At 68.6% G+C, this 26,860-nt stretch overlaps 2 protein-coding genes and 1 long non-coding RNA gene across 7 annotated transcripts; 2 read left to right on the top strand and 1 right to left on the bottom strand.

Annotated features, from left to right (window-relative positions):
- Positions 1-1,708, top strand: LOC110256131 (uncharacterized). Its single transcript, XR_002337407.2, has 2 exons — positions 1-369; positions 642-1,708. It is a non-coding gene; the product is annotated as an uncharacterized LOC110256131 (long non-coding RNA).
- A 442-nt stretch (positions 1,709-2,150) lies between these two features.
- Positions 2,151-15,235, top strand: LLGL1 (LLGL scribble cell polarity complex component 1). Of its 4 annotated transcripts, none has more exons than XM_084986355.1 (23): positions 2,151-2,287; positions 5,271-5,368; positions 6,936-7,017; positions 7,118-7,248; positions 8,028-8,186; positions 8,261-8,423; positions 8,502-8,637; positions 8,770-8,824; positions 8,904-9,058; positions 9,135-9,358; positions 9,541-9,608; positions 10,445-10,598; positions 10,673-10,777; positions 11,060-11,352; positions 11,446-11,593; positions 11,673-11,820; positions 12,404-12,699; positions 13,016-13,280; positions 13,374-13,488; positions 13,651-13,763; positions 13,960-14,080; positions 14,208-14,296; positions 14,681-15,235. In XM_084986355.1, the coding sequence occupies exons 1-22, from the start codon at positions 2,207-2,209 to the stop codon at positions 14,284-14,286; spliced, it is 3,189 nt and encodes a 1,062-aa protein (XP_084842481.1). In that variant the 5' UTR covers positions 2,151-2,206; the 3' UTR covers positions 14,287-14,296; positions 14,681-15,235. The 4 variants fall into 4 exon arrangements, with proteins under 4 accessions (XP_084842481.1, XP_020923644.2, XP_084842484.1 ...); XM_021067985.2 differs by having other exon boundaries at positions 11,667-11,820; XM_084986358.1 differs by having other exon boundaries at positions 7,118-7,726; positions 7,788-8,186.
- On the bottom strand, positions 15,196-26,860 carry FLII (FLII actin remodeling protein). Of its 2 annotated transcripts, none has more exons than XM_021067982.2 (30): positions 26,745-26,860; positions 25,092-25,202; positions 24,731-24,802; positions 23,631-23,711; positions 23,233-23,318; positions 22,983-23,144; positions 22,754-22,857; positions 22,297-22,472; positions 22,054-22,211; positions 21,631-21,715; positions 21,141-21,288; positions 20,841-20,977; positions 20,515-20,727; positions 20,159-20,338; positions 19,541-19,623; positions 19,345-19,419; positions 18,925-19,008; positions 18,647-18,818; positions 18,018-18,122; positions 17,739-17,930; positions 17,308-17,496; positions 17,088-17,227; positions 16,772-17,006; positions 16,523-16,677; positions 16,355-16,415; positions 16,150-16,278; positions 15,958-16,064; positions 15,769-15,874; positions 15,611-15,676; positions 15,196-15,523 (listed from the first exon to the last, which is right to left on the bottom strand). In XM_021067982.2, the coding sequence occupies exons 1-30, from the start codon at positions 26,805-26,807 to the stop codon at positions 15,389-15,391; spliced, it is 3,810 nt and encodes a 1,269-aa protein (XP_020923641.1). In that variant the 5' UTR covers positions 26,808-26,860; the 3' UTR covers positions 15,196-15,388. The 2 variants fall into 2 exon arrangements, with proteins under 2 accessions (XP_020923641.1, XP_020923642.1); XM_021067983.2 differs by having other exon boundaries at positions 20,841-20,974.

Raw genomic sequence — 26,860 nt, 5'->3', positions numbered from 1 at the left:
AGTGCCTTGCCTGAGGTCACCCAGCTAGCAAGGGGATAGCTGAGGACGGGAAGCCAGAACTGGGCGCCACTCAGAGCTGGCCTAGGGCCTGGGGGTAGCCAAGAGGGGGAGGAGGGCTTGGGGGAGGCCACCCCACCCAGGAAATGCCGAGACCGCAGCAGCCTGTCCCTGGCCTGAGGCTGGCCTGGGCGGCCACGGTGGAGATGGCTTTCCCTTCCCAAGGGCGCTGCTGACTCGGGTGCCCTCCTGCCCCCTCACCTCTAGGCTAGGTGTGGGCCCGAGATTACCCAGACCTCGTGTTCATGCCCTTGCCTGGGCTCTCTGAGCCCGTTCCTTGCTGCGAACGACGAGCAGGCCCTGCTGCCCGAGGTGATCACAGGCCCGGGGCCCCCTAGGTTGTGAGCTGGGGATGTGCTGTGGGGGAGGCAGGACGGCTTCCTGCCTGGTCCCTTGGTCCCCTTTCAAAGACAGAAATGGAGACTGAGCAAGGGCAGAGACTTGCCAGGGTGATGGAGGCGCAGAGGTCAAACCGCAATTAGCCAGAACTCACAAGAGTTGACTCGAATGTGGCACTTCCTGGCTGCCTGGTCTGAGGGCTTTGTAAGTACTAATTTACTGACTAATTTATTTCACCTTCACAGCGACCCTTGGAGGCAGGTACCGGTGTCATCCACATGTTTACAGATGAAGACACTGAGGCACAGAGAGCTCAAGGACCTTGCTCCAGGCTGCACAGCCGCTAAAGTCGATGCGAAGCAACAACTTCCTAACACTTCCCTGTGTGAGGCCTTCATTGGGCAAATGAGGCCCTGGGCTCAGGCCCTGCCACTCAGCCATGGGGGGGCAGGGCAGGGCAGGGACCAGAACCCAGGGCTCAGAGTGGGGCCTCCGGTGCTGGGTGTGCAGTGGGCCATGGCCCGAGGGGCCTGACCCCTCTCAGGGCAGCCAGCTCTGCCCCCTGCCTGTACCCACCTGTCTTAGCTTCCGCCTTCATCAGCTGAAACCAGGAAAGGGTTTTGAATGGCGCCTGCCACTCGCAGACACTCTTGTGCCCTGTTAACATCTTTGCTCCTCTCGCCCCCTGCTTCCCACTTGCCCTCTTCCAGATCCAGCTCCAACCCCAGGGAAGGGCTGAGCAGGGCTGGCGTGGGTGGAGGGGTGCAGCCAAGCCCGTGGCTTGGCAGCTGCCTGGGGTCACAAGCCAGGCACTCCGCCCTTCACACAGCTAGGGGGGTCTGGGCCTGGTCTACAGGCCCCACCTAAGCTTCTGGGACCCTGAGCCTCGGGCAGCCTATTCTCAGCCTTGAAAAGAAAGGTTCAGTCTCCAGGCCACTGTCCAGATGAGACAAGGAGGCCTGGACGTTGGATGGGAACAGCCCGATCGTCATTCTGAGTGGAGGCAGTGCAGCTTTCTCTACACAGCCGAGGAGGCCCTCCCTGCTCGTCGGAGAAGCCGAGATGCCATCTCAGGAGCGTCCCGAGTGCCAGCTCCTGAGGAAGGGGCTCTTTTCTCCACCGCATCTCTGTCTCTTGAGCTGATGGCGCTCCTGAGAATCCTCCGTGCGGCCACTAGAGCTTTTTACTTTGGGTCCTGAAGGATGTGTAGGAGTGCCCCAGAGGCTGGGGGCAGAGGAGGGCATTTCCGACCAACCACCCAGCCGACCGGGAGCATGGCGTGGACGGTGCTCTGGCACACTGGGGGATGGGCCAAGGGGTGTCCTGCGAAAGTGGCCAAACGTAACACGACTATGCAATCACTGTGTTCGCCCCGGTCAGAACTCTCCTGGCTTTTGGGACGGAGATGCCTCATGACCTGAGTGTGCGCGTTGTTTGCTCGTCGCAGGAAGAGACTGGCCTCCAGTGAGCCAGGGAGGGGGGCGGGGGGGAAACACGCCTTGCCTTTCCAAGGCTTTTCCCCAGCCGCCCACGCTGGAGCCCCGCTCACGGACTACGAGTCCCGGCAGGCCCCGCTCCCGCGGCGCATGCGCGATGGGCATGCTCGCGGGCGCCCACTGGGCGACCGGCAGGGGCGGGCCGGGCGGGCCGCGCGCCGCCCATTGGCCGGACAGCGCGTCCGTCGGGCGGGCCCGCCCCCGAGCAGGCCCCGCCCCGCCGCGCCCGCGCCTGGCGCCCGCCCGCCCGCGCCTCAGGACCGGCGGGGCCGCGCGGCGCATCCTGCGGGCGGCGGCGGGCGGCCGGGCGCAAGATGATGAAGTTTCGGTTCCGCAGGCAGGGCGCCGACCCGCAGCGCGAGAAGCTCAAGCAGGAGCTCTTCGCCTTCCACAAGGTGCGACGGCGGGCCGGGGGTGGGGGCCGGGCCGGAGCCACGTCGGGCCGGGGGAGGGGGCGCACGCCGGCCGGGCCGCCCGGCTCCGCTGGAACCGCGCGCCAGCCTCCCTCCATCCCTGCCCTCCGCTCCCCTGATTCTGTCTCCGCGTCTCGAACTCCGCCGGCCTCTTCCTGCGGGCCTCTCCGCCTCCGTGTGTCTCTTGGCGGCTCTCAACTCTGGCTCCGGCTCCACTTACTGTCTATCTCTTTCTCTGGGGGCCCCTCGGCGCCCCTGCTTAGTTAGCCCTCGGGCCAGTTTGTTTTGCTTTCGCCCCCAGGCCGGTGGGGAGGGGCGCGGAGTGGAGGCAGATGCTGGGGGGTGGGGCTGGGAAATCCCTTCCCGGTTCCTCTCCTCCCTTCCCCCACCGCCCTGGGCTCTGCCCCCAGCCCTGCCCCGCCGGGGGCTCCCGGGGGGGATGCCTGGCCGTGTAGCCAAGTGCAGTTCAACTCGTGGGGCCTCAGTTTCCCTTGCTCGGAGATAGAGCCCCTGTCTTCCCTGCTGTGGGCTCCGTGTCACACGGGCCATCCGGCCCACTGCTTCTCCTGGAGCCCAGGCGGAGGGGGGGGGAGGGCCGGGCCGCTCCTTCCTTTCTTTTCTGGGTAGGGCAAGAGGGGCCGCCGAAAGGGGCTGCCTTCGGCCCCGCCTCCCCTGCGCTAGTGTGTGCTGGAGAGAGGCCTGCCCCTCGCCAACTCCCCCAGGGCTGTGACTTGTGGCCTGGGTATTACACCCAAGCCCTCTGGTCGCCCAGCCCCTACCCAGGCTCTTGGGGCTGGTAACACACAGGTGAGACAACTGAGGCTGAGAGAGGGCCGGCCACCTGCCCAAAGTCAGAGTAAGCGGAGGCACTCAGTCTTTGCCTGGCCTCGTCAGTGGGATTTGACGTAGCCTGGAGGGACAGGGACTTTGGGAGGGCCTCCTGTGGTCCTGAGCCAGCTTCGAGGAGACTCTTGTCCAGGTGACGCTCTGGGATGGCTGGTCCTGGAGCGGCCGGGGCAGAACGTCTCTGGGCCAGGCAGGGTTTCCCAGGTGGTGGAAGCGGGGGCCAGGACCCTCAGACTTCAAGGTCCAGGGGTCCAGAGCGGGGGCTGGTGCCCAGGGGCTCCTGGATGGCCCCCTTCCCTTGCTGAGTGGCCGTGCGGGTGTGTGGACAGGGATGGCGTTTGGGCAGGTGTTGTGCTAAGGTGTCACTTCCTCGGCACGTGAGGTGGGGTGTGAAGTGGGGACCTGAGGCAGCTGCGGGGAGGGGGAAGGCTTGCTCCCCCTGGCTGGGCCCCTGGTTGGCAGAAGCTGCGGTCTCCCTGCTAAGGAGGGTGAGGCCCCATTTTGACTGGGCAGCAGTGGTGGGAGGGGCATGATCTTGGGCAGGGGGCTTGGTCACTAGAGGGTGTGGCGGCTGATGCCTAGAAGATGGGCTCCAGGAGTTCCTGCTTTGGCGCAATCAGAGGGGCAGCGTCCCTGCAGCACCAGCATGCAGGTTCAGGCCCCGGCTCAGCACCGTGGCTTAAGGGTCTGGCGTTGCCACAGCTGTGGCAAAGGTTGCAGCTGCCGCTTGGCTCTGATCACTGGCTCAGGAGCTCCGTGGACCCCAGGGAGGCTAAAGAAGGAAACAAAAAAGAAAGAACATAGGCCCCAGATTCCCGAGGGGTCGGGGAAGCGGGGAACGGGGGGCAGGAGTGAGCCCGGACTTGGGACCCAGACTTGGGTGCACATCCCGGCCCTGCCCCCCGTTGCATGTGGCACGTCCACATGTTTGTCATTTTAACAAATTCTCACTCCGGCGAAGACGGTGGGAAGCCGGCAGGAGAGAGGGAACTAGGCAGCGTGCTTCGGGGGTGGCTCCAAGGGTGAGCTCAGGCAGGTGAGGGCGTGGTTGGGGGGCGACAGGGACGCTGGGTGGAAGGCATCCAGGCAGAGGCCCGCGGATGCGGGGGCTGGGAGTGCATGGCCACCAAGTGACCCGTGGGGCAGGGAGGGGCCCGAGGGCCAGGACTTGGCTTTGACTGGAAGTGAGCTGGGAGCCCCGGGGGGGTCCTGAGCGGAGGAGCGGCAGCCAGACACGGCCGGCCGGGTCCACTGTGGGCATGGCAGTGCCACACATCCCCGCCTTGGCAAGTGGGCCACTGTCCTCAGGTGGGCTTGCGGCCCCTAGTGCCCAGATGGAAGCTGAGGCTTGGACCGGGCAGTGACCCACCCAGGGGGCTTGCGCAGGCGGTGAAGGACTGCGAGCAGTTGTGTTCCCACCTCGCTGTGGAGGTCGGGCTGGGGGCCCAGGGGCGCAGGCTTTCTGGGGAGGGCCCCCTGGCAGGCCTCGGGGTTGAGTAGGGCTTCCGTGGATGGGGGGGTGGGGGGTGCACCCGCTGCGGAGCCAGTCCCCAGTGCATAAGCCCCCTGCCCGCCATGCCCACTGTGGTGGGGTGAGAATCCTGCCTCCCAGTTTCCAGGTGGGAGCCCATGTCGGGGGTGGGGGGGCGGGGGGTGCAGATTCCGCCTTCGGGGACTGGGCAGGAAGCTCCTTGTCTCTAGGAGTCGGGAGCGGCCCTTGGGGCAGGGTCAGGGGCCTCTGGCCTGTACCCAGAGCCTGTGTTGGGCAGCGCCCTGGATTCCCTGGTCTGCCTGGGGAGCGGAGCCTGTGGGCACGGGGTTCACTTCTGTGCCCATACCTCCTCGCCGAGCGCTGTTCTGTTGTCAGAGCCCCGTGCACAGCGGGGTGGGCCTGAGTGTTGGGGGGCCGGGGCCTTGGTCGAGGAAGGCCTTGTGGTTGCGGCCAGGGGTTCAGGCCCTTCCCTGCCCACCGGAGGTGTGACCGCGCTTTTCTGAGTTGGGGACACCCAGGCCCGGAGCCCAGGGACCTGGCTCCAGCCCCACGGTGCGGCAGGGGCAGAGCCTGCAGGCTGCCTCGGGCAGCCCCGTGCCTGCGCCCATGCCCTCGCCTCCCCCGCAGACCGTGGAGCATGGCTTCCCCAACCAGCCCAGCGCCCTGGCCTTCGATCCGGAGCTCCGCATCATGGCCATTGGCACCAGGTCTGGGGCCGTCAAGATGTATCCTTTGCAGCCGGGGCCGTGGCGCTGTGAGCGTGTCTGTGTGCCTGGCTTCTAGGGGAGGGCCTGCTAGCTGCCCGGGTCCTGCTGCCCCGAGACCGTGCGGGTGCGCTTGCAGTGGCCACAGCTGCCCCTCGCTGCAGTTCAGCCAGCCAGTTACCTAGGCGACCCTGCCATGGTCCCGGCAGTTGAGACTGGAGAGGCTGGGCCAGGGGCTGGCTGCGCTCGGTCCCCAGCGAGGGTGGTGGGTGGGCCAGGGCCACAGTAGGCCTCGCCCTGGTGACTGGGCACACCTGTGTGCCCGTGTGAAGACACGGGTGTCTAGCCGAGGGGCCGGGGGCAGTGCCAGGCTCGGCGTGGTGAGCGCAGCGCGGCCCCCACCTGGATGCTGGCTCCACACAATGGGCCTTGTGAACCACACAAAGGGGCGTTTTCCTGCAGGCGGGGGGGGGGGGGGGGCGGCAGCTGGAGGCCCCCTTCCTGCGTGGGGCTGCCTCGCCCGCCTCCATGGTGCGCTCTCAGGTGGAGAGCCTGGGTTCTGGTGGGCGGCTGCGTGGCGGGACGGGGGTCTCCCCACCTCGGGGCTGGGGCATGGGCCAGGCAGCTTGTGAGTTTGCGGACACTAGGGAGCGTGGCTGGGCCTGGGTGCCCCCTCCTGTCCCACGGGCCCTGGGGCATCGGTGTGCAGGGAATGGGGCAGGGAGGGCACGGTGGCCTGGCCCCCTGCCCCCAAGCCCCCACCTGCCCACAGCCCCCCTTCCTGGCCTGCTGCTCCTGCCTCTAGTGGTGCAGCCCTGCCCCAGGCGTGCTGTGGTCCTGCAGCCTGTTCCTCGCCCTCACAGTGGAGTCTGCCGGGGGTCTGGCCTTTCTTGTGCGCTGGCTCCTCGTGCTCACAAAGAGCAGGCGGGCAGGCCGCCTTGGTGGGCGGGGGGCGAGGCCCTCCCCTCCCCCCGGACCCCTACCCTGGGCTGGGAAACTGAGGCTGGCCCGTCTCCTTGGCGACCCTGCTTCCCGCCCAGTGCTCCTGCCCCTGCTTTTGTCCCGTTCTCTGTGCTCTCCGGCTCCTGCAGGGACTCCCAACTCCAGCTCCAGGCAACGGCTCCTGCGTTGTCTCCGGGCAACGTCACTGACCCCTCCCCAGGCCCCCGTCCCCGGGCCCCTCAGCCTGCCTGCCCTCCCCTGTGAAGCCTGGGGTTGCTGGGACTCTGGCACTGATGCCTGTCACTTGAACAGGTCACCGCCCCCAGGCCTCCCTGGCCACTCCTGCTCCAGGTCAGGGCTGTGGCCACCTCCCCAGAAGGAGGTGAGTGTCCTTGCCCACTGCTGGTGATGGCCTGGAGCTGCGAGAGGGGCAGCCGGGACCCTCCTGCCCCCTTCCCTGCCCATGAGACCCCGAGCTGCGGGCCCACTTTGATACAGCAGCGTCACCCGCCCTGAGCGTGGCAGTGCGGGTCGGGCTCCTTCCAGAGGCCTCTGGACCTGGGAGGGCTCCTGGGTAGCCAGGCCCAGTGGATGGGGCCTGTGGGGTGTCCCCTGTCTGCTCCCTGGCCTTGACCTGAACCCTCAGCTATGGAGCCCCCGGCGTGGAGTTCACAGGCCTGCACCGAGACGCGGCCACGGTCACCCAGATGCACTTCCTGCCCGGCCAGGTGAGCCTCTCCCCGCGCCCCGGCCCCGCATGCCCCCGGCCCCCGCCTCCCTGCGTCCCCGCCCTGGTCCAGCCCGGTCTTGGTCTTGCTCCCTCACCAGGGCCGCCTCCTCACCCTGCTGGACGACAGCAGCCTGCATCTCTGGGAGATCGTTCACCGTAACGGCTGCGCCCACCTGGAGGAAGCCCTCAGCTTCCAGCCGCCCACTCGGCCGGGCTTTGACGGGGCCAGGTACGGGAGGACTTGGCCGGCGACAGCCACCGGGCCTGGGGGGAGCCTGGAGGAGGCAGCCCGAAAGGATGCAGTGGGGACAGGAGGCTGCCCCCGGGGCCTGTGCTCCGTGGACTTTGCGGTGTTAGATGGGGGCTCTGGCTGAGCGCCCGGTGAGCAGGGAGGGTCGGTGCTGGGGCACCACTGGGGCGCCGGGAGACAGTGGGCTTGGACCCCTGGGGACAGACTAGAGGCCTCTGCTGCTGGCCAGCCTGTTCTCGCTGAAGTGGCCAGAGTGGGTGAGACCTTCAGGTCGCAAGTCTTGTCTGGCTCAGTGAGAGACTTGTCCTGCTGGTGCTGGGTGACACCCCAACGTCCAGCCCAAATGCAGGGTGGGGGACTCCTGGGGTCTCCGGGCCTCCGCGGGGGAGCAACCCAGAGGCCTCCTGCAAGGTCAGGGAGATGGCGATGGGCCGGGGGCCGGGTGCTGCAGCCTCTGGCCCTGGGACTGAGCCCCGCCGTCCCCTCTGGCGGGTGGGAGGCGCTCGGCCTGGCTCCAGACTTGGGACCTGTCTTTATCCCTCTCCACCCGCCGACGTCCTGATGGATAATTGAGCGAGCTAATTGCGGTGCCCGCAGCCGCCACTGCTGCCTGCCCGGTGCGCCAGCCCACTCGACAGTCGGCCTGGCAAGTGCACGGGGGCCGCCGTGAGCTGACAGTAGCGGCCCAGCTCCCTCCGCGCTCTGCTCGTCGGGTGGCCAGGCTCCCAGCTTCACGCGCCTCCCCTCGGCCCCCACAGTGGCCCCCCCAGCCTTGCCCGCATCACAGTGGTCCTGCTGGTGGGTGCTGGGGACGTGGCGGCCCTGGGCACCGAGGGCGGAAGTGTCTTCTTCTTGGATGTTCCCACCCTGACGCTGCTTGAGGGGCAGACCCTTGGTCCGGACGAGGTTCTGCGAAGGTGAGCGCCCGTCCCGCTGCCCACCTCCCTGGGGCACGCTGTGCCCCTGCTCCCACTTACCCGGCTCCCCGCAGTGTGCCCGACGACTACCGGTGCGGGAAGGCGCTGGGCCCTGTGGAGTCACTCCAGGGTCACCCGCGGGCCCCCAGCAAGATCGTCATTGGCTATAGCCGCGGCCTGCTGGTCGTCTGGAACCAGGCCGCGCGGTGTGCCGACCGCGTCTTCCTGGGGAACCAGGTGCGTGGCTGAGGCCGGAGGCGGCGCGGGGCCTCTGCTCGCGGTCGCCGTGCTCATGCCGTGCCCCGACCCCCGCAGCAACTGGAGAGCGTGTGCTGGGAGCGCAGTGGCCGCACACTCGTCAGCTCGCACAGCGACGGCAGCTACGCCATCTGGTCTGTGGACGCCGGCAGCTCCCCGACGGCACAGCCCACCGCGGCCACCACGCCCTACGGTGAGGGCGGGAGGCCCGAGAGGCCTCGGTGCTGACCCTGAGCTCTGGCTCCCGCGGCCTGGCCTGGGTAGGGGCTTCGGGGGTGCTTGGGGAGGGGGAGCCTGATGCTGTGTCTCCCGTCCCCCCACCCAGGCCCCTTCCCCTGCAAAGCCATCAACAAGATCCTCTGGCGGAACTGTGCCTCTGGGTAGGTGGGGCGCCCGGCGGGTGGGGCGGCTCTCCCGGGCCGAGGCGAGTGGCTCACGCGGCCGCTCTGCCCCGAGCAGCGAGCACCTTGTTGTCTTCAGCGGCGGCATGCCCCGCGCCAGCTACGGCGACCGCCACTGCGTGAGCGTGCTGCAGGCCGCGAGCCTGGTCACGCTGGACTTCACCTCCCGCGTCATCGACTTCTTCACGGTGCACAGCACGCGGCCTGAGGACGGTGCGTAGCTGCCCTCCCGTCTGCGCCCGCGCTGCCCGCGCCCGGCTCACCCCCCCCCGCCGCCCCGGTCCCGCAGATTTCGACGAGCCGCAGGCCCTGGCCGTGCTGCTGGAGGAGGAGCTGGTGGTGCTGGACCTGCAGACGCCCGGCTGGCCGGCCGTGCCCGCCCCCTACCTGGCCCCTCTGCACTCGTCCGCCATCACCTGCTCGGCCCACGTCGCCAACGTCCCCGCAAAGCTCTGGGCCCGCCTGGTGAGCGCCGGCGAGCAGCAGAGCCCCCAGCCGGCCTCCGCAGTCTCGGTGTGTGCCTGGGCGTCCCTCTGCAGGCCCTGGGGAGGGAGGGTGTCCCAGGGGAGGGCACCCCCGCCGCGGGGAGGCAGGGATGGGCAGGTGTACGACTCTGAGCCCCGGGTGCAGTGTCCGGGGAGGGGGGTAGACGTGCGTCCCGCCCTTTCACGTGCGTCTCCGTCTCCTTCTCTCAGAGCTGGCCCATCACCGGGGGCCGCAACCTGGCCCAGGAGCCGTCGCAGCGAGGGCTGCTGCTGACCGGGTAGGTGAGCGCGTGTCCCCTGGCCTGGCCCGGTCACGAAGGGCGTCTGTGCGTGCGTATGTGGGTGAGCAGGGCCTGGTGCAGCCCCCGCAGGTGCAGGAGGGCCCTTTCCGGGCCTGGCGGGTGCCGACCTGCCCGCTGAGTCAGGCCCGGCTTCTGGTGGCACAGGTCGCCGCTTCCCACGGGTGCGGCCGGGAGAAGCCTCCCTAGACTCTGGTCTAAGGCCCGGTCCTCCTTCTGGCCTGAAACCGGGCTCCACCCACTCAGCTTGCCCTGGGACCGGAAAGTCTGGGCTGGCCCCCGCCAGGCTGCCCAGGGCAGGTGCTGGGGAGCCCGGCCTGGGCCCGGCGGGCGCTGACGCGCTCGGTGACTCAGGCCCCAGCTTCCTGCCCGGCCCCTGCCGTTTGCCTGTGCGGGACCCTCGGGCCTGTGACGCCCAGTGTCCCCTCCCGGCTAAGAGTTTGAGAGCGCCTGAGCGTGGCTTTCAGAGCCTCTGGAGGTGTCCCAGCCAGTCCTGGCTCTGGGCTCCCAGCACCGCCCAGCGGCCCTGGCCTGGGCTCTGCTGCTGAGTCCCCCCGAGGCTGCGCTGTGCGTCTCCCCCTCCCCCACCGCCCCCCGGCTCCCTCTGCTGACTGCCTGCCCTGGTCGCCTTTTCTGGATGCCCCCGTGGGTCACTTGCACCGCGGCTCCCTGTGCTGGCTGGTCCCCCCACCCTCCCACCCCATGTGTGGGGAAGGGCCCAGGCGCTGTGGCCTGGCCTGCAGCAGTGGTCACCAGACAGGCGGGTGGAGGGGGCACAGGGACCCGGGGTGGGCCTGACCCCGTCCTTCCTGCAGCCACGAGGATGGCACTGTGCGGTTCTGGGACGCCTCCGGTGTGGCCCTGCGGCCCCTCTACAGGCTGAGTACGGCCGGCCTCTTCCAGACGGACTGTGAGCACGCCGACAGCCTGGCCCAGGCCGCCGAGGACGACTGGCCGCCCTTCCGCAAGGTGGGCCCCTCCCCTGGCACCGGGGAGCCTGGTTCGGGCGCTGCCCTGTGTCACCACGCCTCCCCACCCCATAGGTGGGCTGCTTCGACCCCTACAGCGACGATCCCCGGCTCGGCGTGCAGAAGGTGGCGCTCTGTAAATACACGGCCCAGATGGTGGTGGCCGGCACTGCAGGCCAGGTAGGGCGTCCCCAGGGTGGAGGGCCTGAGCCGGGGGGTGCCTGATGGCTCTGGGGACCCTGGGAGGGTTGGGGCAGGGGTGGGAGCACAGGTGCTAGGTGGACCCTGGGTGGGGTGGTGGCGGCTGGCTCTCCCTGTCGCCCAGTGAGGGCCCTGGTATCCAGTGGCCTGTCAGCAAGTGCGCATTCAGTGGAGCCTGTCCCAGGACCACTCTGGCAGGGGCTTCGTGGACTCGGTCTCCCTCCATGCTGCCCGCTCACGCCACCCTGGCTCTGGGCTCAGGTGCTGGTGCTGGAGTTAAGCGACGTGCCATCGGAGCAGGTGGTCGGTGTGGCCAGTGTGGACCTCCTCCAGGACCGCGAGGGCTTCACGTGGAAGGGCCACGAGCGGCTGATCCCCCGGGCGGGGCCGCTGCCCTGGCCGGCCGGCTTCCAGCCCCGCGTGCTGGTGCAGTGCCTGCCGCCGGCCGCCGTCACGGCCGTCACGCTCCACGCCGAGTGGGGCCTGGTGGCCTTCGGCACCAGTCACGGCTTTGGCCTGTTCGACTACCGGCGCTTGAGCCCCGTGCTGGCCAGGTGCGTGCGGGCGGGCGGGGACCCTTGCACGCCGCGGGAGGTGAGGCAGGAGGGGCCCGGGCCGTCCTCACGGTCGCCCCGTCCGGCCCCCAGGTGCACCCTGCACCCCAGTGACTCTCTGGCCATGGAGGGGCCGCTGTCCCGGGTGAAGTCGCTCAAGAAGTCGCTGCGCCAGTCCTTCCGGCGCATCCGCAAGAGCCGGGTCTCGGGCAAGAAGCGCGCCGTTGCCGCGGGCAGCAAGGTGGGCCGGGCGGCCGGGGGCCAGGAGGGGGCGGCGGCGGCAAGGCCGCGCTCTGGGCCTCATGCCCCTCCAGTTGCAGGAGGCCAACGCACAGCTGGCGGAGCAGGCCGGCCCCCACGACGTGGAGGTGACGCCCGTGCAGCGCCGTATCGAGCCCCGCTCGGCCGACGACTCCCTCTCGGGCGTCGTGCGCTGCCTGTACTTCGCCGACACCTTCCTCCGAGACGGTGAGGCCGGGGAGGGGCGGCGGGGGTGCTGGCTGGGCGGGGGAGGGGGTGGGCCCGTGCCTTACGGCTGCCCGCAACAGCCCCCCGCCCCCGGCCGGTGGGGAGGGGCGGCGAGCCGCTCAGGTGGGCCTTAGGCCTGAGGGGAGAGCGCAGGGCGGCAGCACCAAGGCCGAGGCGGGCGGGCGGAGAGACGGCCCGGGCTGGATGGGGGACAGGCCCTGGGGGTCACGGGCTGAGCTGCTCTGACCCCAAGTGGTGGGAGCCCTGATGCGGGGGTGGGGGGGTGCCCCCTGGTTGGAGCGCACCTGCTGGGGGGCTGGTCCAGGTGCAGTGGAACCCGTGTTGGGGTGTCGGGTTGGGCCCTGCAATGGCTGCGTTGCTGGGTGGTGGAGCAGGTCTGAGGTCAAGGTCCAGTTTGAGGGCCCCTGGGCGTCTCCCAGAGGTGCCCTAGAGGTCACCCCTGCCCCTGAGGAGGGCTGGCCAAGGTCACCAGGGGTGGTGGGTGGGAGGGAGCCAGTCCAGGGTCCTGGGGCATCGGGAGGGGAGGGGAGGCATGCCCCTCTCACCAGCCTGTTGCCCGCAGCGGCCCACCATGGCCCCACCATGTGGGCGGGCACCAACTCGGGCTCCGTGTTCGCCTACGCGCTGGAGGTGCCGACGGCAGCAGCGGGCACCGAGAAGCGGCCCGAGCCGGCAGTGGAGGCCGTGCTGGGCAAGGAAGTGCAGCTGATGCACCGGGCCCCCGTGGTGGCCATTGCCGTGCTGGACGGACGCGGCCGCCCGCTGCCGGAGCCCTATGAGGCCTCGCGGGACCTGGCACAGGCGCCCGACATGCAGGGCGGCCACGCCGTGCTCATCGCATCCGAGGAACAGTTCAAGGTGAGTCGCAGGGCGACCCTTCCAGGCTCCCGGCTCCACCCCTTTTGCTGAGGCGCCCTGGGGAGCTCCAGTGCCCCCCCAGGCTCCTTGACCGCTCCCCTGGGCTGTTGGGCAGGAACTCGCAGGGTGGGGGCCCTGGACCCCGGACCCTGCTGCCCAGCGGGATGGGCTCTGCCCTGGATGGAGCGGCCTGGGAGGTTTCGGGGCGGGGAAGCCTGCTCTAGTCGGGGTGGCAGCTCGGGGCGGGCGGTGCCCTGGCTGAGGAGGTGGCGGGGCTGGGCCCGGGCACTGCTTAGTGGCCACCACCTGTCTCCAGGTGTTCACGCTGCCCAAGGTGAGCGCCAAGACCAAGTTCAAGCTGACGGCCCACGAGGGCTGCCGCGTACGCAAGGTGGCCTTGGTCACGTTCGCCAGCGCCGCCTGCGAGGACTACGCGGAGACCTGCCTGGCCTGCCTGACCAACCTGGGCGACGTGCACGTGTTCTCTGTGCCCGGCCTGCGGCCCCAGGTGCACTACTCCTGCATCCGCAAGGAGGACATCAGCGGCATCGCCTCCTGCGTCTTCACACGCCACGGCCAGGGTGAGGCGGCGGCTCCCGGGCCGGGCCGGGCAGGCCACCCCGTGGTCCTCGTGGCCCCTCACCGCGCCCTCTGCTCCCCTCTCCGCCGCCCAGGGTTTTACCTCATTTCCCCGTCGGAGTTTGAGCGCTTCTCCCTGAGCGCCCGCAACGTCACCGAGCCGCTCTGCTCTCTAGATATCAGCCGGCCCCGCGATGCCACGCCTGCCAGGTACGTGGAAGGGACGCCCACCCCCAGATTCGGCCAAACTGGTCGGCCTTCCCCAGCGCCACCTCCCCCTGGTCCCAGGGCTCGGGAATGAAGGGGACGGTGGCGTCTGGTCCTCCAGCCGGGAGACGCCCGCCCGTGTCCCCAGCAATCCTGTCTCTGCAGCCACAGGCTCCGAGAGTCACCCAAGCTGAACCAGGCCAATGGGACCCCGGGCCTCGTCCTGGCCCCCCAGAGCTGTGACGGGAGCCCCGACCCCGCGCGAAGCAAGGGAGCTGGTGAGGGCCGGGGGCGTGCATCGGGGGCGGCAGAGGCCTCGGCTGGCCTCTGCGGGAGGCTGGGGAGACGCGGGCCAGCAGGGCCGGGCCGGGGTCGGCCCGCGGGTCCGCGCCGGGTTCCGCCGCGGGCCGCGCTTGGAGCCAGGTCCCCGGGTGTGGTGGGCGCCCCGGGGCCCTGACGACGTCCTCCCTGCAGACACCCCCGAGCCGCCCGAGGCCGCTCGCTCGCCCATGTCCGTCGACTCGGCCACCAGCGCCGACACCACGTTGGACACGACGGGGGACGTCACGGTGGAGGACGTGAAGGATTTTCTGGGGTGAGGCGGGCGGCTGGGTCCAGGGCAGGGCCTCCCTCCCCCACCCTTCAGCCAACCTTCCACCCCGGAGGCCGGGAGGAGCCAGGCGGGCGGCCCCGGACCCTCTGCTCACTGCCCCTGCCCCCAGCTCTCCGGAGGAGTCCGAGAAGAATCTGCGGAACCTGTCGGAAGACGAGGCTCGGGCCTGCGCCATCCTGATCAAGTGAAGTGCTGCAGGTACCCGCCCTGCCCCTGCCACCCCGGCCGGCCATGATGGTGGTGCTGCCTGGCCTGGCGGCCTCCTGGGACGGTCCTGGTGGGGACTTCAGGAACCCGCAGAGACCGGTTCTCACAGCTCCGTGTTAGGTCAGGGCCTGCCCGTCAGCCCCCAGGTGTCACGGCTGGTGTCTGGAACGAGGCCAGCCAGCCACCCTGGGGGGTGGGGTGGTGGCAGCTTGGGATCAGGCGTGTTTGGCCAGCCCGCTTACAGGCAACCGCACCCAGGCTCTGCTTTGGGCACTGCCCGAGGCTGACGGGCCCCCTTGCCCAGCCTGCTACCGGGCGCCCCCAGGTCCTGGCCCTGTGTGGGCAGCTCCTGTGACCCTCCCCTTTCTCTACCAGGACGGCCAGGGCGGCCAGGCCACCCACCCCCTGCGCTGCTCAGCGCTGGAGGCTGGGACCCCGGGCCTTCCAGACCTGCACCTGCAACCTTGGCTTCCAGCAGGACCTGCCCAGCCGGGCCCGAGCTTCAGGGCCATTCAGACCGGCCCTTGCTGCAGGTGGCGGCGACTCGGGAGGGCAGCGCCCCCACCCTCACCCCCCTCTCTTGCAGAGTATTTTTCTAATGCCTGTGCTGGGCGCTGCAGTCATTTCTAAAACTATTTTGGTACTTGCTCCTGGGCCAGCTGCCCCCTCCCCCCGAGCCTGTGCAAGTGTGTGTGTGCGTGTGCGCGTGTGTGTAAGAGACGGAGCGTTCCACTGGGTCCCCAGGACTGGGGCCCAGCCCGGTGCGGGGGAGGGTGTGTGTGTGAGTGTCCATGGGGGAGGGGTGGTCAGGATGGGTTTTCCTGTAGATTGTACCCTGGGTTTTTTTGACCTTTTGTTAAAATTAGTGGTTTTAATATTAAAAATACTGATTTTTAATATGGAAAATAAAAGCATTTAATATCTCTTAAAGGGAGATTACACTGCTTGATCCCGGGCAGAGAGCTCACACTGCAGACCCGGGCCGACCCGCCTACGCCTCCGCGGCCGCAGGGCCCTGACCGGCCGGCCCTTCCTCTCCCTCCGCGGAGGGTGGGGTCTCGATGGGGGAAGCGGGCGGCCCCCCTAGGCCAGGGCCTTGCGGAAGGTGCTCCAGGCGTGGAAGCAGCGGGTGAAGGCGTGCTGCTCGTTGCCCTTGCGCACGAGGCGCAGGCGGCGGGGACGCTCGTGCTCCTTGGAGCGCAGGTGCTGGATGTACACCTGGCGGCAGGGGGGGTGGGCGGGTGAGGCCCTGCAGCTTCGGGGCCCCCCTCACCCCCGGCCCAGCCCCAGCCCCTCCCCGCTCACCTGGCAGGCCTTCAGACTCAGCTTGATCTCCACCTGGCTCGTCTGGGTCCCCACCCACATGTAGACCTGTGGGGACAGCAGGGAGGTGGCCCGTGGGGGCTCAGGAACACCCCTGTCTTGGGGCTGCTGGACTCCTTCGGGGGTTGGCGGGGTCTCACCTCTTGGCCGTTGTCTAAGAGCATGATGTCATCATCCGCCAGGTCATCCTGGCAAAAGTCTGAGCACTTCTCCGTCACCGCGAAGTAGCCCTTCTCGTTGGAGCACCTGGGGGGTCAAGGGGCGGGAAGAGGTCACGGCGAGCGGCAGGGACGGGAGGGGGCGAGGGGGCGGGCACAGGGCAGCCTCACCGGAAGAGCCGCGTGTGCTTCATGTACTCTGCGTCGTCGTCGTAGGGCTTCTGTGCCCCGATGCCCACCCAGAAGAAGTTCTCCGGCTCCTCGCCCTCGTTGATGACCTGGGAAAGGGCTGGTCGGCCCCGGCCCCGCTACCCTCGCCCGCACCCCGCCGCCCGCTGCCCGCCCGCCGGCCGTCCCGGGCACCTGCTTGCTGTAGGAGGCCTCGAACATGCTGTTGAGAATGTCCTCGGCCAGCTTGGCCTCGTCCGGGTCTGACGCCCGGCCCACCCAGGCGTACACGATGCCCTGGTTGTCCTCGCTCTCGAAGGGAACCTGGGAGGGCGCAGGGGCTCCGGTCAGGCCGGCCGGCACCCGCCCCCTCCACGGTCCCGGCCACGCCAGACCCCACCTTGAGGATGAAGCAGAACTCGGAGTTGAGGAGGCCGGAGTCGGTGTTGATCTGGATGCACCTGAGGCGGGGACAGGACGGTCAGCAGGCGGCCAGGCCCCGGGCGCCGCCCCGCCCCGCCCTCCGCCCCGCCCCGCCCTCCGCCCCGCCCTCCGGCCAGGGGCCTACCTGGTGCAGAGGGCGCTGCCGTTGGTGCGGATCTGGTACAGGCTGGGCTGCGGGGCGCCCTGGGCCGCCCTCCTCCGGCCCCGGTGGATGACGAACTTCCTCTTGAAGTGGGACAGGAACTTGGGGTTCTCCTGCTGCTGCGTCATGCGCACCACCTGCGGCGTGGGAGCGTCGGGGGCAGCAGCGGCTCCCGGGACCCCGCCCCGCGCCCGGCCGGAGTCCCCGCCCGGGAGTGCGGTGGGCGCCCACCTCCAGCTTGCCGGGGAAGAGACTCTCGAACTTCTTCTGCAGGCTGAAGGTGAAGGTGAGCCAGCCCATGGTGGAGGCTTCGCGGCCCTGCCAGAAGTACACGACGCACTGGAAGTCCTCCTCCGGCTGCTTCGCCGCCGCCGCCTCGCCGTCCTCGCCCTCGGCCCCGGCCTTCTCGTCCTCGTTCTCCTCTTTCCTCTCCTCCTCCTCCTCGTACTCCACGGGGACCCAGTACCTGCGGGGTCAGAGAGGGTGTTGGGCAGGGCTGGGCGGCCCGCGGCACCGGGGGAGGGCCAGGCGAGGGCGCTGGGGGCACCTGCAGAGGAAGACGTAGCAGTCCTGCGTGTAGAAGTGGCCGAACTCCTCCTCGGGCAGCCGGGCGAACTTCTTGCCCTCGAGCACGAAGCCCTCCATGCCGTCGAGGTCCTCGTTCCACTCCTCCATCAGCTGCTCGGCCTGCGTGCGACCCCCGCGCGTCACAGCAGGCCCAGCCCTCCCACGATGGCGCCCACCCTGGGCCACAGGTCCACGCCCACCTCGGCCAGAGCCATGGGCGGCTGCCGCGGCAGGAAGAGCGCCGTGAGGTCGGCCTTCATCTGGTCTTTCTTCTCGGCGTCGCGCTTCACCTTCCCTGCGAGCCCTGGGCCCTGCAGCACGGCCTCCGCGTTGCGCGTGTAGTCCACGGTCAACACATCGTCCCAGTTCTTGAACTTGGCCTTGAACACCTGAGGAGGCACAGCTGGAGTGGGGTGGAGACAAGGCCTGGGGAAGGAGGGCGTGGCCTAGCCACGGGGGCGGGGCGCAGGGAGGCGGCGCCCAGGAGTGGGCGGTCCGGTGCGTGGGGGCGTGGCCTGGGAGACGGGGTCGACTAGAGAGCAGATCACAGAGGCGGGGGGGGGGGGGGGGCCATCCGGTGAGGCAGAGCCACCGCCCCGGGATCCTGGGAGGAGGGTGCCCGCATGCGCACCTGCGCCTCTGTGCCCTCGAGGCTGCGGCTGACCGTGGCGTGGCGCGGCCGGTGCAGCATCCCGCACAGCTCCTGGCCCAGCTTGAGGGCAGCGGCGCGCACCAGGCGTGGGGACTTGCGGCCAAGCCAGATGAACACGTCGGACCAACAGTCCAGGATGTACACGCAGCGCGTGTCCAGCAGGCTCTGCAGCTGTGGGGCCGCGAGGGGGGAGGTCAAGGCCAGGGCTCGCCATGGAGGAGGGACCCCAGCCCGCGCCCTCCTCCCCGTGCATCTCACCAGCCGCATCCTGGGCATCAGCTCCACCTTGGGCCGCGTCTTATGTTCCACAGAGAGCTTGTAGTTGATCTGTGGCAGCTCCAAGTAGCCCAGGCCCAGGCCCACCTGGCAGGGGCGAGAGGTGGGCTTAAGCAGGGCAGGTCTGGGGAACATGAGCCTCACCCACAGCAGCCGTGGCTCAGTCCAGGCCCGGCCCGTGCTGTGCGCTCAGGTCCGCTGCCTGCTCCTCTCAGGACGGGTCTCCGCCTTTCACCGAAGGCCCTTTTCGGCGCATCCGATCGGTGCAAGGGCTCTTCCGCGGTGCCTTCCCTGCCCTCCCTCCCGGGTCCTGATTCCCCAGCCTGTCTTCTCGCCCCGACGACCCCACCTTGCCGTCACCCAGGCTGAAGGCCAGCTCCTCACACCTGGCGCCCAGGCACTTCTCGGCCTCCCTCTCCAAGCCCGCCCTCCTGGAAACGCCAGTTCCCAAGGTCCCACTCAGACCTTTGCTCAGGCTCTCCCCTGCCCAGAAGGTGGCACCCTCTCCCCACCAAAGTCCAGAGGGAGCCCACAGCCTCCAGCAGGGTAAGGCCCGTCCCCCAGCCGGACCTGACCGCCGGTGAAGTCAGGCCAACCAGGCCGCGACTCACCTTATACAGCTTGGGCTGGGGGGGCCAGAAGTCGTCAGGCACGTGCTTCTTGATCTCGGCCGGTTCCCCACCCAGCACCTCCCAAAACTCTGGGGGTTCCTGGCCTTGGACCAGCAGCGAGATCTCTGCCTTCCCTTTCCTCTCGTTCTTGTTGATTTTCTCTGCAAAGAGCCTGAGGGCGGGGGCAAAGCCTCAGAGAGGCCCGTCCCTTGTTCCCAGGTGACAACCTTCTTTCCACAAAAGACCCACGGCACGTGGGCACGGTGCGGTCCTGTTACCTGGCCTTGGTAGTGCTACTCAGCGTGGCCTGGGCCCCCCGCCACACGTCGATGTCCAGCCCTCGGTCCAGGAGGAAAACAAACCTGCGCAGGGAGGACGAGAGAGGCTGTGACGGGTCATGGGCAACGACTGCCCCCAAGGGCTACGCAACAGGGGCTGGAAGGCCTCTTTCTCTAGAGCCTAATCCTGTCTTCCACTGATGGGGAAATGGCTCAGGGTCAAGGGCCCACCCTGCTCCATGGGGCTCTCCCTTCCCATGGGGCCCACCCTGCACCATGGGGCCCTCCCTGCTCCATGTGACCCACCCTGCACCATGGGGCTCTCCCGTCTCCATGGGGCTCTCCCTGCACCATGGGGCCCACCCTGCACCATGTGGCCCACCCTGTTCCATGCGGCCCACCCTGCACCATGGGGCTCACCTTGGGTCCAGGGAGGCCCCCTTGAGAGGCACAGGCTCCAACTTGATGTTCTTTTTCCCATAAACGCGGTACATCCTGGGGGCCAGTGCAGGAGGGGCTTGGCAGGGGCCACGCGGGGTGGATTTACCCCAGCACCCACCCCTCACCCTTCCCAGCAGAGTCCAGGTCGCTGCCACCCCCCTCCCTGGCCCCTCACCTGGTGACGTAGTGCGTGTCCTCCACGGTGTAGAAGCCGCTGGCTGTTCCGCCCTCGACATAGGAGATGTCGCTGTCAAACACCTGGGCGGGGGCGGGGGGAGCGTCACTGAGCTGTTCCCACCCCCCCAGATACCACCCATCGGGAGGGGCAGAGCTGTGGGCCAGGGAGGCAGAGGCTGCAAATCCATGATCTTCAAAACCACGTGAAGATCTGTGTCTACGGCGGGCTCGCGAGCAAGGACACAGCCGATTCAGACGAGCGTGTATCGGGGCCAGGAGCCGGCAGCTTCATGGAAGAAGGGCAGCTTGGGGGACACCTCCCTCGAGTCCTGCGTCGTGTAGACGCCTATACGGCACCAGGAGACGGGCAGGCCAGCGCCTCTCACGACCCAGCTCGCTGGCCTCGGGCTCTGCCCCGGCCCCACGCCCCCGGTACCCCGCTGTGGGCCACCCCCCCCCCCCGCCCACTCGGCTTCCCGCGCCCCAGCTCGCCTCGTCCTCCGCCCCTCGTTCCGCCCGCCCCAGGCCTTGCCTCCGCTGGCCTGTCCCCCGGGCCCGACCTCGCCCTCTCTGCTCGGCTCGCTGCCGGGACGCAGCCCGAGCGCGCCCGCCGCACCTGCAGGAACTCCTCGCTCTCGTCCCCCATCTCCTCCCGCACAGTGCGGCACTCGGCGCCCAGGTAGTTGCGCAGGTTGACGGCGTGGATGGCAGAGCAGGCCTTCTTGTCGAGCGTGGCCTCCCCGCCGATCCAGTAGTAGATGGCCCAGCTCAGAGACCCGCTGTCGTCCAGGAAGGTCTGGAAGCCAGGGCGCAGCCGGGTCAGCGGGCGCCGGCCTTCGGGCTCCAGGCTCCCTCGCCCGCCCGATGGCCTGCCCGCCGGCCCGCTGGCCCACTGGCTTGGCCGATCCCTCCCCTCCCACCGCCCCGAGGACACCGCCGGGAGCGGTGATGGCGGGCGCCCCGCAGCCGCACCTTGAGCACGATGTAGCAGTCGGCCTCGTAGAACTTGCCGTGGAGGGCTTCTTCCACCAGCACGGGCACGAAGTTCTCGATCTGCCAGATAGTCAGGCCGGGCAGCTGGCCCACGTCCTCCGTGAAGAACTCGGAGTAGTCGAGGCGCGGCTTCTCCAGGCCCTGGTCCCAGCGCCGCACCTTGGCCCCGGGCGCCCGGGCATCCGCGCCCTCCTGGGCTCGCAGGCACAGAGAGAGCGGGCTTGACGGGGGAGCCCCTCGGGCTGGCCCCCCGCGGCCCGGCTCAGGGCCTTTGCGCCGCTGCTCCTGCCCGGGCGCCCGCTCACCTCCTGCTTCCTGTTCTTCTCCTGGGCCACGTCCGACATGCCCTTCAGCACCTGCTTGGCCTGGTCGTCCTGCGCCGAGTCCTTGCGCCGCCGCAGCCGCATCTTGCGGGCCAGGGGGTCCTTGGGCCCACTCCCTGCTGAAGGGCGGGGCAGACGGCTGAACCTGGCTGGGCCCGGCCCCGGGGGCCCCCAACCGCACGCGGAGGGACGGGGGACCCCATGCCCCCGCCCGGGCCACCCTGCCCGAGGCACAGGTCGGGGCTGAGGCCCAGAGAGGAGCCGCCCCCTCCCCGGGCTCACCCGCCGCTGCCGCAGCCACTGTGGCAGGGGAGGCGCCTGCCAGCCGCAGCTGGTTTTGCAGCGAGAAGTCGATGTTGTACCACTCGGCGGCGCGGTCGGCGGGCTTGGGTGGCATGACCAGGCTGGGGTTCTCCCGCACGTCCAGGACCTGCCTCGTGGGGCGAGCGGAGTGGGTGCTGAGCCCGAGTCCTTCCTCCCGGCCACGGCAGCCCCGTTTCTTGCTCTTTGCAGCCACCAGGGCCACGGGGCTCAGCTCTCAGCCGGCTCCGCGGCGGCCCTCCCGGGTGCAGGCTTCCCCGGCTGGCAAGGGCGACCTCGCGGGCAGCTCGCGAGGTAGGTGATGCTGCCGAGCGTGATGTGAACACAGGATGTGGCCCCCTCCCTGGCACTGCCACCCCTCGGGAGCCTCTGTGGCCGCCCCCAGGACGCCGCTCCTGTCTCTCCTGCGGGTCTGCCCCCCCCCCCACCCAGGGGCGGCCCCCCGCCCGACCTCGATCTCCGTCAGGAAGTGGACGGCCTCGGGGAGCGTCACCAGCCGGTTCTTGTTCAGGACGAGCTTCCTCAGCTTCGTGCACCTGGGAGGACGCGGCTCGGTGACCAGGAGGTTCTGTGACGCCCACAGGGCAGCCCTGTCCCGAGGGGCCTTCTGAGGACCCAAGGCCGGGGATACGCACGAGAGGGTGTCGGAAACACACCCACCCTCATGTCGGCTTGGCAGCTGCCAGGGACCAAGCTGGTGGACACTGGGAGCTCCAGGATGGGAGGTGGCACCGTGTCCCAAATGCTGGGGGCGCTCTGGCCTTGTGCCTACCGGGGTGCCCTCAAGGGGTGCTTCGGGGAACCCAATCTGGGGGGTCCTAGCTGGGACCCTGGGGTTTCCGTGCTGCTCCCCCGCCCGGCCTCGCCCCAGCACCTGCACAGGCTTTCGGGGATCAGCTCCAGGTTGTTGTTGGCGGCCATAAACTCCTCCAAGCTGGCCAGCTTGCCGATGCCCGAGGGCAGCCCGTCGAAGTCCAGCTTGTTGGAGTTCAGGTACAACCTCTTGAGCTTGGTCAGCTTGCAGATGGCCGACTGCAGAGGGCGCAGGCAGGGGCCGGGTCAGGGGCGGGAGCGGCAGCCCGCGGGCCCCCACCCCCCCCGCCGGTCCCTGACGCACGGGCAGTGAGGTCAGCTGGTTGCGGGACAGGTTCAGGGTCTCCACGTGCACCCACTGATCGATGCACAGGGACAGCTCCGTGATCTGGTTGCTGCTGAGGTTGAGGCGGCGCAGGCTGGGGAGGGTGTACAGGCACTCGGGCACCCGCGTCAGGTCGTTGCAGGACAGATCCACATCTGGGGTGCAGGGCGGGGAGCATCAGCCGGGCCCGGGCAGTGGGCTCGCCCTCCGACCTCCACGCTCTGGGGCCTCGGGCACGTGACTTAAGCCCTCTGACCCTCAGGGTCTCACAGCAGGCTTCGTCTGTGTAGCCCAGTACCACTAGGGGTCCCGAGAGCGACCGGGGGCTGGGGGGACACAGGCACACCCTCTTCCCTCTGGAGGCGCTCAGAGAAGCAGGCGGCTCCCTTCCTCTGTAAAGAAGAGGGGCCGAGAAGGTCCCCCAGGGACGGCCAACCTGCGAGATTGCTCAGGCCCTCCAGGCTGGTGGGCAGGTTGCTCTGGGTGCGCTGCGTGTTCCGCAGGTGCAGGGTCTGCAGGGCCGTCAGGGCCGGGAGCTGCCTGCGGGGAGACCGGGCGTCAGGCCAGGGCCGGGACAGAGTGGGCCTGAGGGATGAGGCCAAGGGCGGCCCCGGGCCGGGACGCCTAGGAAGGAGGCTCGGCGGGGAGGCCGGGCGGGCGCCCACCGGAGCTGGGCGTGCAGCAGCGGGTTGCCGTTGAGCACAAGCGTCTGCAGGTGCACCAGGCGTCGCATCTGGGGGGGCAGGCTCTCCAGGCGGTTCTCGCCGAGGTCCAGGTACAGCAGGTCCGTCAGGTTGATGAAGAGCTGGTTGGGGATGCTCTCAATGCTGCGGGCGGGAGGGCTGCTGGGTCAGGGCCACACGCCCGCCTCCGGGACCGCCGCCCCGTCCCCAGCCCTGCCCGCCCGCCCCGCACCTGTTGTGGCTGAGGTTCAGCACCAGCATGTTCTTGGCATTCTCCAGCTCCCGCGGGCACTCCGTCAGCTGGTTGTAGCTCAGGTCCTGGGTCGGGGTGAGGCTGGGTCAGGGGTGTCAGGGCTGGCCCCACCCGCCAGGCCTCTGCCAGCTCGAGGACCAGGATGGGCACCAAGAGGGGAGCAGGGAGGGGGTTTCAGGGCCAAAGGGAGGCCCTGGGAGGAAGGGGCCCGGGGGAGCCAACTGGCTCCCCAAGGGACCTTGGGCAAGGCAGTGCCTGCTCTAAGTCTCGAGTTCGTCCATCACAAAGAGGATGCGAGTGGCCCCCAGAACCACAGTGGCAGATGGGGACTGAATGGCAGGCTGGCAACAAGGGCCCGGTGGTGGGTAACCACTGACCAGGACTGAGAGATCATCCAGCTTGAAGATGTCGTCAGGGACTCCAGAATTCTTCAGGCTGTTGGCTCGAGCCACGATGGCCTGGGGATAAACCATGAGAGTCCATGCTTCCTGGCTGCCACCCTCAGGAGAAGCAGAGACCACAGAGGGACAGCTTCTCAGGAGCCCCTGGAGGCCAGGCCTGAGGGCTGGCCCAGGCTGGCCTTTGCTCTCACTCCCAGGCTTGGCGAGCCCTTCCTAGCCTACGAATAAGCTCCTATTCACACCTCAAAACCCAACCCAAATGTACCCCAGAGCCCAGCACAGGGCACCTCAGGGAACTTTTCTGATGGGAAAGCCCCTCTTCCTCCCAACTCCAAAGAGCAAGAGAGGGATGCAGCTCTGAGTCGGGGCTCTGGTACCAAATGGGAGGACTCGACCCAAACCCGGTCAGAGCGCAGCCTGGGAGCACGTCTGCTTTCCTCTCCTCTCAGACCTGCAACCGCCTCACGCTTCAGACATGAGGTCAGTGCAGGATGGCTGAGCGGGGGGGACCAGGATCAGGACTCAAGTGACAGGAGGAGTAAGAGCGGCCACCGCTGCTGCCCGCCCCGCCCTAAAGCCCATGCGGGGCCACTCAGCAGTCACCACTGGACCACCTCGAAAAGCGGCAGGGACCTGTCCAAGGCCACCTAGCCGAGAAGAGACAGAACGCAGATGCGAACCGGGACAGCCCAGATTAAGGGCAGCTCACTTGAGCCATCATGAGCACCTCCCCTCCCAGCCCAACCCCAGCCTGCCCAGCTCTCCCACTGCCTGGCGGGCTGATCCTGGGCCAGGGACCTGCCTCCATGGCCAAGCATCCTCAGCTGTGAACTTGCTGGGCGCGGGGATTGTGTGAAAAAGCCCTTCTGGGAGGGGTGGCAAGGGGCTTAATCAGCATCAGCTGTTACGTAGTTGTTTACAACAGGTGGCATTTTGAATTTTTACCTTTTCCCTCACGGGTTACTTAACCCAAGGAAGCCTCCTTTCCCCCACTTCAGGAGAGGGTCCCTGAGCCTGACGCGGGGTGGACGGAGGCGCTGGTCCTGCCCTCACCCCCGCCCTAGGGCAGCACTCACCCGCAGCGATGGCAGGCTAGACAGATCCCCGTGAAGCGTGGTCAGGTGGTTGTGGCTTACTGACAGGTGCTCCTGGGCAGGGACAGGGGAGCAGAGGTTCAGCAGGGTGTGCGGGCTGTCCCTGTGTCCCTCCCTGCCCCAAGACCCACCCCCCCATGGCCACAGGGGCCCAGTCCACGCTGTAGCCTCCCTCCCTCCCAGACCCAGACTCTTCTTGCACTCCTCTGGGGACGGGATGCTCACTCCCTCCCCACTAGCCCTGCCTATGGCCGTTGGCATCCTCTGCGTCGTCCGCCCAGGCTCTGCCCGCCCGGCCAGCCCCATCCACAGGGACCCTCCCTGCTGGCCCAGAGATTCCTACCAGCTTCTGCAGGGCGGCCAACTCCTCCGGCAGGTAGCACAGGCCAGTGCGGTTGAGCTTCAGCCATCGCAGACTGGTCATGGCCTTGACATTCTCAGGGAAGTAGCCACCCTAGGTGGTACGTCATGATGACGCTGGTCCGGAAACGGGGTGCCCCTGCTCTACCACCCCCTGTGGCCTCCACTGCCCATGGGGGCTCTTGTGGAGCAAAAGTCATCTCTGACTGGTTGTGTGACCCTGGACAAGTCACTTTGCCACCCTGTGCTTTAATTTCCCACCCACAGGATTCATAAACCCCCCCCACTGGGGAAAAGCGTCATGACCACCAATTAACATCCAAGACACCTGCTGCCCTGAGACCCGTCTCTCTTGTTGGAACCTCAGCCCCAGGAAGCCTTGTTCCAGATGACACAGCCACTCCCAACTATGTGCTTAGATGGGCTCCATGCCTTTGCCTGGCATCCCGAACCTGCTGTGGCACCTGGGTTAGGGGTACCCCTCAGCTTCTCCAAGGTCCCACCTGTGCTCCCACCCTGCCGTCAGCACACAGCTCCCCAGCCCCGCCAGTCGCCCAGCCTCAGCCCCGTTGGTTAGTTCACTCATTCGCAGCTCTTCCCACAACCAAATGCCCACTCAGTACCCCCACCCTTGTGGCATGGGGCCTAGGCAGTGTGTGCTTTCACTGCCCTTGGCTGGTGTCCCCTTCCCCCTACGGCTACAACTCCCAGCTGGTGACTCAGACTCTCCCACTCTGTACAGGACACGTGGGGACCCCCAGACAGGATGGTGGGCAGGGGGCAGAGGAAAGTGGTATGGCTGCCTGGGCACAGGGTCAAGGGTGCACACAGGGAACAAGGCAGGAAGAAAAGCCTGCCTCCTCAGCCCTGGCCCGACCCCGGGGTCCCAGCCAAAGCCTGGGCCGCTGGGCCCTGCACACCCGGGCTGACACTATACTGACCCCAGCCGGAGTCTGCCCACTGGCCCATCCTGCCGAGGAGATGACCCTCTTGGAGCCAGGCTGACTCTGGCCTCTGCTGCTGCCCCGCCTCCTCTCCGGTGCCCAGCCCTGCCCGCCTGGTTCCCGGTCTCCAAAACAGCCTCCCTCATCCCCAGTGCCTGGTCCTTGAGACCCAGGTTGTTCAGTTCAGCAGCTGTTCAAACAACTGCCGCCTGGGTCTCGACACCTGCCAGACGCACTCGCCACGAAAACGCATCCCTGCCTTCGGAAGACTAATCTCAAGTGCCTTCCTCGAATGAGAAAGCGAGGCTCGGAGAAGGGAAGTGACTTGCCCAAGACCACACAGGATGGGGGTGGCAGGAGGGGGCAGGGCAGTGACGGCGGCGCGGCCGTGAGTCAGGGCTCCGCTCGGGCGTGTGACCTCACAGGGGCGGGGAGGGAGGGCTGGGGAGGCGGGGGCACAGGCTCCCGACCCGGGCCGGCTGGGTGGGGCCCGGCGCCTGGACGGAGCCCGGTGGGGGCTCTCCGCGCGCGCCCGCGGCGTTCTGCCTGGGTGCCCGCCGCGGGCGCGGGACGGAGGCGCGGCGGTCGGCTCGGGACGGGGCCCAGGCCCAGCGAGCCGGTCCGCGGGTCCGGGGCCCGCAGGAAGCGGAGGGGCGGGCTGGGGGAGGCCCGGCCGCCGCCCGGGGGCTCACCTTGAAGTCGTTGCCGCTGAGGTCCACGCCGCGCACGAACGGAAGCACCCCGGTGGCCTCCATGGCGGCGCAGCTCGGCAGGCTGCGGGGCGCGGGCGCGGGCGGCCGGCGGCGCT

This window comes from Sus scrofa, chromosome 12 (assembly GCF_054392235.1).
Source record: "Sus scrofa isolate SSC_HxYL_T2T_F1_AM1 chromosome 12, Sscrofa_HxYL_maternal_Yorkshire_Landrace_v2.0, whole genome shotgun sequence".
Lineage (NCBI taxonomy): Eukaryota > Metazoa > Chordata > Mammalia > Artiodactyla > Suidae > Sus > Sus scrofa.
Note: the sequence above shows the minus strand (reverse complement) of the source record. Positions and strands in the feature narration are given on the sequence as shown.